This window comes from Cajanus cajan, chromosome 2, assembly GCF_000230855.2.
Source record: "Cajanus cajan strain Asha chromosome 2, NIPB_CcT2T_4, whole genome shotgun sequence".
NCBI lineage: Eukaryota > Viridiplantae > Streptophyta > Magnoliopsida > Fabales > Fabaceae > Cajanus > Cajanus cajan.
Genome location: NC_138518.1, coordinates 1,811,753 through 1,822,617, shown reverse-complemented (window position 1 = coordinate 1,822,617; position 10,865 = coordinate 1,811,753). Strand labels below are relative to the sequence as shown.

At 29.7% G+C, this 10,865-nt stretch overlaps 1 protein-coding gene across 1 annotated transcript; it reads right to left on the bottom strand.

Annotated features, from left to right (window-relative positions):
• Positions 1-302: 302 nt before the first annotated feature.
• On the bottom strand, positions 303-1,409 carry LOC109788799 (uncharacterized). Its single transcript, XM_020347626.3, has one exon. It carries the CDS (start codon positions 1,325-1,327, stop codon positions 581-583), a length of 747 nt encoding a protein of 248 aa, XP_020203215.2. The 5' UTR covers positions 1,328-1,409; the 3' UTR covers positions 303-580.
• Positions 1,410-10,865: the final 9,456 nt, after the last annotated feature.

The window sequence follows — 10,865 nt, the reverse complement described above, 5'->3', positions numbered from 1 at the left end:
GATAAACTCTTATAAAAATTCTGATTGTCTTATTGAATATTACTACATCTTATAAATTTTTAAAAATATCTTGATTATTTTAATTCAATACCAAATGATTTTTTTTTACTAAAAAAATCTTCACTAAATATCACAAGATTTTTTTATAATAAAAATCTTTTAAACTTTATAAAAATCTTAATTAAATCCACACCTAGCCATTATAATATATGAGTAAAATTGTTAACTAAAATATTAAAATGTGCATAGAAATTAAACTAAAAAACAAAATATAAAGGTAAAAAGAGTATTGAGATCCACAATTGGAAGAAAATCAAAATTTAAGCATTAAAACTATACTCTTGGCAAAGTAACTTGCTAATGACTTTTATATTATATACAAGGTGACACTTCTTTAACAGTAAAAGCTAAAACCAAAACAAACACAAACCTTCAATTTCATCATTTCCCTATCCTAGCTTTTCAACTAAATGTATATATGAGTATAACACTAATTAAGTAACACCAATAACAATTAATCATCATCATCATCATAATAATAATAATAATAATAATAAAGAAAAATTACTATAAGCGAAGGTCAAAAATGAAGAGGAAAGGCTTTGCCCATGGCGCTGAGATTAACGCAGAAACCAACCAAATCCTGTCGATACGGCAAATACGATCTTCTCTTATCCTCTCTCCGCATCTCTCTGTTCCGAACGTAAAGCGCCTCGTGCGCCGACACCGCCGCCGTCAACTTCCTCTCGCCGCCGCCACTCGCCGCTACTTTCTTCCCGCCGCCGTCCTTCTTCTTCGCCGACGGCGTCAGAAACACAACCGACTCCTTCCCCTCGCTGTTGCTCCTCCGAAGCAAATCCAGAAGCTTCCACCGCCTCGACGACGAAGATCCCGTCGATTTGCTCTTCCGGCACGGCAACGCCGCCGTCGCCTTCGGCTTCCACACGCAGTACGTCCCCGGCGGAACATTCTCCAGCTCGTCCTCCACCTCCGACGACGAGCACGACGGCGAGTCGTCCATCAGCAGCTTCCCGAGCGTGATCTGAATCGCCTCCTCGCCGGAGCTCCGCCGTCCTCCGTCGCCTTCCGGCGCGGCGAGGTCGCGGTCGAAGATCGGAAACGCCGGACTCGCGGCGTCGAGGAATACGCCTTCGGCGACCTTGCCGAACGCGACGAACTCGAAGTCGTCGTCATCGTCGTTTTGGCTGAAACGGTCGTCGTTTCGTGTGACCTGATCCGCGACGCGGTGGAGCGCGTCGGAGGAATAGGCGCTGAAGCTTGGACACACCAACGAGTCCACACTCTCTTCGCGTTCTTCTTTCTGCATTTTCTTTTCTAATTTTATTTTATTATTTTGGGTTTGTTTTGTTGTGGCGAGGAGAAGTGGTATTTATATAGTGAAGAAGATGGAAAGTAAATGATGACGCATTGTTTTTTTTGTTTTGGTTTTGTATTTATTATGATAATTATTATTATTAGTGATTAATTAATTGATTGTTATGTGGATGTTTCTTTCTTGTTCTGGTTCACTTCCCTCTTGACCGATGACCATATGGAATAATGAAACATGTTTACTCAGATCACTGCCTGCATATTGCCAAAGAAAACCTTTTTTTTTTTTTTGGTTTTTTTCTCTCTCCCTATTTTGTCGCCAAACTGTTGTCTCGCAAGTGTGTGTATATGTAATGATACACTTTTGCATAACATTAGTTAAATTTTTAACCAATTTCTCTCCATCTTCGATAAATGATGTGATCAAACATATTTTTTAACTAATAATTATACGATAATCATTTATATAATATTATATATATATATATATTTTTTTTTCTTCATTTATTGCGAAAGAGAAATGTTATTAATGATAAATAATGATAAATACAAAAATTGTTATAAAAGGAAGAAAAATAGAGAGAACAAATAAGACAATGTGAGATGGAGAAAAAAATCTGACTAGTGTAGCGGTTTCGTAGTTGGCCCATGGTTACCCACTGAACCCAGGATCCAGTACCCAGAATCCTTAAGCGCAACTAATTCAACCACCGAACCATTTCATTTTATATTCTTTCTTTAAGCAATCTATTGCTTTTGAAAGCTCTTCAGGAGTTCCAATAATGTTTATGTCATCTACATAAACTACAATTATGACAAATCCATTTTGAGATCTTTTAATAAATATACACGGACAAATTGGATCATTTTTATATCCTTCTTGTAACAAGTATTCACTTAGTCGATTATACCACATACGACCTGATTGCTTTAGCCCATATAGGGACTTATTTAATTTAATCGAATAATCTTCTCTAGAAATTGCATCGTCAGGCAAATTAAATCCTTCTGGGAGTTTCATATAAATGTTAGCATCAAGAGAGCCATATAAATATGCTGTAACTACATCCATTAGATGTAAATTAAGTTTTTCATGTACAACCAAACTAATTAAATATCGAAAAGTGTTTGCATCCACTACAGGTGAATATGTCTCTTCAAAATCAATACCGGGTCTTTGTGAAAAACCTTGAGCAACTAGTCTTGCTTTATATCTCACAATTTCACCATTTTCATTTCGTTTTCGCACAAAAACCCATTTGTATCCAATTGGTTTTACACCTTTTGGTGTACGTAGTACCGGTCCAAAAACTTTTCGTTTAGCAAGTGAGTCTAATTCTGCCTCAATTGCATCTTTCCATTTTGGCCAATCATTTCTTTGTCGACAATCGTTGATGGACTTTGGTTCTTGATCCTCAATATCATTTATTTCATTTAGCGCTATATTATACGCAAACACATCATCAATATTGACATTGTTTCGATTCCATCGTATTCCATTCATGACATAATTTATTGAGATCTCTTCATTTTCAATAATTTCAGGTACCTGAGTTTCTTCTGGAACTGGAATATGATTTATGTCAGAGGAATCTTTTTGAGTTTTTACATCCTCAATTTGGTCATTTTGCTCTTTAGCTCCCTTTTTTATTCGAGGATTCTTATCCTTGGAACCAATTGGTCTACCACGCTTCAGGCGTATTTGTGACTCGTTTGTAGTATTAACTTGTCCAACAGGGACTTCGACTCTTATTGGAGCATTAGCCGCTGGTACATATGACTTAGTCACCCTTTTTGGATCTGTGAATACATTTGATAATTGGTTGGCTAGATTTTGCAAATGAATTATCTTTTGAACTTCTAGTTTACATTGTTTTGTACGAGGATCAAGATGAGATAGTGATAATTCATTCCAACTAATATCTTTTTTCAACTGTTTTTGTTCTCCCCTTAATGTTGGGAAAATCAACTCATTAAAATGGCAATCGGCAAACCTAGCCGTAAATAAATCGCCTGTTAATGGTTCAAGATATTTTATTATAGATGGAGATTCATACCCAACATATATTCCCAACCTTCTTTGAGGACCCATTTTGGTTCTTTGCGGAGGGGAAATTGGAACATATATAGCACACCCAAAGATTCTTAAATGAGAAATATTAGGTTGCTCACCAAAAACCAATTGTAAAGGAGAGAATTTGTGATAACTTGTTGGCCTGATGCGAATTAATATTGCGGCATGTTAGATTGCATGCCCCCAAGTTGACATTGGAAGTTTTGATCTCATGAGTAATGGTCTTGCAATTAGTTTTAAACGTTTGATAAATGATTCTGCAAGTCCATTTTGTGTATGAACATGTGCTACCGGATGTTCAATATCAATTCCAATGGATATACAATACTCATTAAAAGCATGAGATGTGAATTCACCAGCATTATCCAAACGAATTTTCTTAATTGGATAATCAGGAAAATGAGCTCTTAATCTAATTAGTTGAGCTAATAATCTCACAAACGCCTGGTTGCGAGTTGATAATAAACAAACATGTGACCATCTTGTTGATGCATCAATTAAAACCATAAAATATCTAAATGGTCCACATGGGGGTGTATTGGTCCACAAATATCACCTTGTATTCGTTCTAAAAATAAGATAGATTCATGCCCAATTTTTGCTGGTGATGGTCTAATTATTAACTTTCCTTGGGAACAAGCGGTACATGAAAAAATATTTGATTGAAGAATCTCCCGGCTCTTCAATAAATGTCCGCATGAATTTTCAATTATTTTTCGCATCATGATAGTCCCAGGATGACCCAATCGATCATGCCAAACCTCAAATTTATTTTGATTTGTAAACTTCTGGTTTACAATAATATTTGTTTCAACTGTATTAACATACGTGCAATACAGTCCATAAGAGAAAGCAGGTAATTTTTCCAATACTTCCTTTTTATTCAAGTGGATTTTCGTGATATAAAAATATTCTACATTTCCTTCATTGTTGGTTTCAATATGAAACTCATTTAAACGAATATCCTTGAAACTTAATAAGTTTCTATAAGATTTAGAATATAATGCATTTTTAATATGCAACTTCGTTCCTCCCGGTAATAATATATTAGCTCTTCCGGAGCCTTCAATTATATTTGTAGTATCATATAACATTAATTTCTCGCATTATTGAATATGAGAAGACAAAAATTAATACATTAGAACATTCACTTCAGGGAATGAAATAATGCTAGTTAAAATTGTCTCTTGCATAAAAAATCTCAATATTTTATTTTAGTCTTCAAGAGACAATAAACTAACTAAGGATATTTCTTAATCCTTTATTTATATATATATAAAAAAAATATTACTACTTCTGGAGCAAAATAAATGTATGAAAAATATAATACATTTTTCAAATTGAGAAATCATTATAAAAATGACATTCTTGTTATGTATCTTTAGACATCAATTTAATATCAAAATCTACACTAATTTTTTTTTATATCATCTCATGTATATTATCTACAAATAAATGTTTCACGCAAAATAATTTTTTTTTAAAAAAATATATCACTAACACTTTATTTTATCATTTTAGGAAATGAATGATACAACACAATCATATATTCATTTGAAAAAAAAATCATAACTTGTTTATGCCTTTCGTTATAAAAAAATGAATCTTTCTCAATATACTTATTAAAAAAAAATCATTTAATAAAATATATTTATGTTATTGCTAGGTTGACTTTAAAGAGATAAAAAAAAATAATGCTAAAAATTAGGGAAATTATTCTCCTTATAAATGTTGTATCGAAAAATTAAGGAAATAAACATTGATCATAATTTCATTAAATTCTATATTTATGTACAAATCACAATCAAATTATAATTCAATGCTATCTCCATCAATTAAAATAATAGACGCATAACATTATGAAAACAAATAATATCAATTATATCAATAGGATTTGAAAACAAACCCTTTAAGATTCAATAACGTAACACATGAGTTCAATTACATGACAAGTTGCTTATTTCAATCAATTTAATCATGAACAATATCAAATTACAGATGTAGGAAAACTCATAATCTTTTCAAGACATCACACAAAACCTAAATAGGCTTGAAGACACGCTTCGCTAGTCATAATTTTTATATGTGCCTCAAATATCATTCAACATTACAATTATGACATTTACAAAATTATTTCACTTCCGGTGATGACCTCATTTATATCAAAGGATCAAATACAATGTAATATATTTATATCAAAATTTTCACTTCTGGTGAAATTTATTTTATTTTTCACTTTTCATATTATTTTCTCACTTCTAGTGAGAAAATTTATTCCTTCAATTTCATTTTTTTCATCATTTTCCCACTTCTGGTGAGAAAAAAAAATAATAAAATAAAAGAGGTTGAACATTCTTCTTTGATATTGTCTTCTAGACAGATTTCAAAAATGTATGAAGAATTTCTTTATTTAATAGTGTCTTCAGGACTACTATAATGTCTTCAAGAGTACTTTGATTCGTAACAATGTAAACAATACAAATATTTGATAAAATTCTTATTGTAAAAAATGAATAGCTAACCTTGAAATATTTGTCTTGAAAAATATGACTTTCTTCAAGAAAATTCTTCACAACTTTCTCTTGTAGTTGCAACACCAATAGATAAAAGACTATCATGCTGATAACGTGTTATAAAAGGAAGAAAAATAGAGAGAACAAATAAGACAATGTGAGATGGAGAAATGAATCAAACTAGTGTAGCGGTTTCGTAGTTGGCCCATGGTTACCCACTTTGTTATAAAAGGAAGAAAAAGTAAAGAGAAGAAACAAGACAGTATGATTAGATGAAGTGGCTGATATGGTTTGTTTTACAGATCGCCATGAAATGGCTGTATCACCACTTGTGAACAAATATCCTGTTTGTGATTTACCATTATGAGGATCCGACAAATAACCTGCATCTGCATAACCATTTAGTTCTAGTTTGGAAACATTTGAATATAATAACCTCATATCCATTGTACCTCTAAGATAACGAAGTATTTGTTTAACTTCATTCCAATGTCTTCGTGTAGGTGAAGAACTATATCTTGCTAACAAATTAACAGCAAATGCTATATCAGGTCGTGTATAATTAGCAAGGTACATTAGTGCTCCTATAGCACTAAGATATGGTACTTCAGGACCAAGTATTTCTTCATCCTTTCCTTGGGGTCTAAATGGATCTTTATTAACATTTAAAGATCTTACAACCATGGGAGTGTACAATGGATGTGATGTGTCCATATAAAACCTTTTAAGCACCTTTGTTATATAAGCTTCTTGATGCACAAGAATTCCATTTTCTAAGTATTCAACTTGCAATCCTAGACAAAACTTTGTCCTTCCTAGATCCTTCATTTCAAATTCTTTCTTTAAGCAATCTATTGTTTTTGAAAGCTCTTCAGGAATTCCAATAATGTTTATGTCATCTACATAAACTACAATTATGGCAAATCCATTCTGAGATCTTTTAATGATACACTTTTGCATAACATTAGTTAAATTTTTAACCAATTTCTCTCCATCTTCGATAAATGATGTGATCAAACATATTTTTTAACTAATAATTATACGATAATCATTTATATAATATTATATATATATATATATATATATATATATATTTTTTTTTTCTTCATTTATTGCGAAAGAGAAATGTTATTAATGATAAATAATGATAAATACAAAAATAATATTATACAAATTATTGTACAATTTTTAATTGTTTGTATAGACATTACTCTTTTGCATAAGTATTATTATTTTAGTCTCCGTAATTCCTAAAATATATTGTTATAGTTTTTGTTTATGCTTTTTTATCCCTCAAATTTAAAATATATATTTTCAATCTCTAGAATATTAAAAAAAAAGGTAGTATTTTAGTTCCCTACTTAAATGTTATTAACGAAATATTATTTATGTTTTTATCTGTATTAAAATAATATTTAGTCAGAAAAAATCACATCTCATAAACACAGATTAATTATTAATTATCAACTTAAAAAAAATTACGTGAACCATATATTTATGAAAAAAATTCAAGCCTATAAAAATTTAAAATCATTGTTCATCTCTACTTTATTGTCCATCATTAAGAATATTAAAGATATAAATAAAAACAATCAATACTATATTAGAAAGCTAAAATGACATTTAATATTTTTCCTTTTTATCATGATACCACTATTTTGATTTGATTTGATTCGTTAAAACTTAATTTTTGATTAGGTAACGTAACGAGGAGGGTAATGCACATAAACACATTATCTTAGTTTTCACATGAAACAAAGCATGGTTTGTCCTACTAATATTTTTGTGTCTTGGTGCAAGGTGTGTTCCACTAGAAAGGCATAATTATGAAAATAACGTTTTCTTATCTTTGTATTGGCTTAGGGGGAGAGAGACAGGCAAAGGTTGTGTGAAATAAATGTGTATGAGTTCGTGACTAATGGGAGTCCCGATCAAGAGCGGTGCGATATAAATTAGGTATGACACATGAAAATATGGCAAATTTTGGATGGCTGCTATATGCTTTCTAGATATTTTATTTTTAAGGCAAAGCATAAATTTAAGGGGTTGGTTGATGAGGGAACTTTCAATAAATACCTCATGAGATCAAACAAACGAGTACACAAAAATAGCTTGCCATGGCTTCTTTTATTAACAAATGTCATGTATTAGGTTTCTAATTAAGTTAATGTGTTTATTTTGCCAAAAATTTGGTTTAAGTTTTGTGATTGTGGTTGTTGTTAGTAGGGATGGCAACGGGGCGGGGCGGGTACGGGTTTTATGATACCCGTCCCCGTCCTTGCAAGTTAAACTCATCCCCATCCCCGTCCCCATACTCGTCGGGTATAGATTTTCATCCTCATCCCCGTCCTCGTCGGGTATCGGGTATACCCGTACCCGTACCCGTACCCATCAATTTTTATATTTTTTATTTTTTGTAAAAAAAATGATATTTTTAAATTTTTTATTTATTATATTATAATTATAATTAGGTTATTTCTTTATCTCATATTATAATAAATAATCACACATAAAAAAATATTAAATTTTTTTAATATAATTAAATTGAAAGTGAATATTAAATTAAAAATGAGAACGGGGCGGGTAAGTACATACCCATACCCGTACCCATACCCGATTTAATATATCGGGTTCTACCTGTACCCGTACTCGTACCCGGTCAAACCGGGTATTCTCCGTCAAAGTCGGGACAGGTTCAGGTATTACCCGCGGGTACGAGTATATTTGTCATCCCTAGTTGTTAGTTTCTTAAGTGTCCCCATATTTGCCTGCAAAATGTTTTTTTTTTATTAATTGTTGGAATATTTTAAGGTTTAGGAGCTTCATCAATGTTAATATTTTTATTCAAGTTGACTAATGTGTCACAAAAAATATCTTAAATTTTAATTTTTATATTTTATATTTTTCTTTTCTTTTATATAAGACTCAGTTATTCAAATCATTAAGATTAAAAAAATAGTTAATCTAATTGATATTAATAAATATGTTTTATTTTATATTTTTTTTCTCTCAAAATTACCCTTATAGTATCCCCTCTCTTTTTAATTTCTATAATCAATATATAAATATAATTATTATATAACACAATATGAATTCAATCTTATATAAAAAAAAACAAATAGATATTTCAAGCTAAATCTTATAAAGAGGAAGTAAGAACAAATTTAATATATATAAGTATTAAGATACGGTAACTTATGAATAAATAATCAATTTTTACACTATCAACCACCATTAAACAATTATTTTACTAATGATAAAAAATAATTATCCTGCTAAAACCAAAATTTATAAATAAAATAATTAAATGAATATTAGTTATAGAATAAAAACAGTCGAATAAATTTTGATAAATGTATGTAATAAGAGTTTATTTAATATATATAATGCTATACATTTTTTCATTATTTTGAATTATATAATGAAATTAATTTGTTATTATTTCAATTTTAAATTAATTTTTATATAAATTATTTTAGAAACTCTCTCATATTAGTTTATTTTAAAAATTTATTTTAATTATACATAAGTCAATTTTAACTTATGATTTTCTTTTTATATTTTATATTCTGTTATAAGTATTTATCTAAAAAGTCTCTAAATTTGACTATAATTTGATTAGTCGTGTCATGGTATCTTTGTGTTAATTTTCTAGTTGATGTCATTTTCTTTTTTGAAGTTAACTAAGATTATCATTATTAGTTATGCCCATAATTTTAGTCAGCAATCTACACATGCATCCACCCGAGTCCAGCAAATCCACATTTTTTTAATAAAAAAAATTGGAATCAAATTCATTAAACAATAAATTATCCAAAGCTTTTCCACTCCTTTTGCTTTCGGGGGAGGCAATAAGTTTTTCCACATTTGAAATAATTAGATTCATAATTGATCCACCAAACTTGATCGCTTAAGAGTGTATTTAGCATGTCAAATAAATTAACTTCTAACTCACTCAACTAATTTATAAGCTTATTTTCATCAAATTAAGATTAATTTTTAATCTACTTGATCAAATTAACATGTTTGGCAAATAGTCTTATTTTGTTAACTCATAACTAACTAATAAACTATAATCTACTTATTTTATCTAGCTTATATTGCAACACTTTTTCCTTTATTTTTATCTTTACAATTATAACATATGCTTCCTTACTTTTTTAAATTTTAATAAAACAATATTAGATCTTTAAAATTTTGGTAATAATTTAAAATTGATAAAAATAAATACAATTACTTAATAATATACTGAAAATATTTTTGTTCACAAAAACAAAACAAAAATTATAAGAAAAATATATAAGTACATCCTTTTATATTTTGTTAAATTCTAATTTTATCAAACACTTCTTATTTAATAAATCAACTTACAAGCTTTCAAGCAATAACTTATAAATATTAAGTTAATTTGTAAATTATAAACTAACTTCTAAATTCTAAACTAATTTATTAGTTAATTTTGTTAAGTATAACCTAAAAAGTAAAAAAGTTAGCAGCCATGTCACTTCTAGAAAGGTTGCTTCACTTCTGAGCCCACAAGAACTTCGTCTTTGACTGATGTAATGGGATCGAGTCTTTGTACTTTTAAGTTAAGGACCCTTTATCTTTTTTATTTTTTTCTTCAAAACAAAAATGTGCTTTTGTCATATATACAAATATTTTAAGAACTTCTTTAAAAGTTATTATTTTTAAATTTTGAAAAAGAAAAACAAAGTTTTTGATTCTTTAAAAAACATGATTATTATAATTCTCCTTCCTTTCACAAGTTAAAAAAAAATGTAGCTTGAGTACTTAAAAAGAACAAAATGAAGGGAGTTGAGAAAGACAAAAAAAAAAAAAGAGAAAGTATTATATATTTAATTAGTAACGATTTAAATTTGATTTACGTTCGTGTGTAAATTATTAATCGATTAGTTCAGTGACCATTCTCAATAGAGTATAGTTTC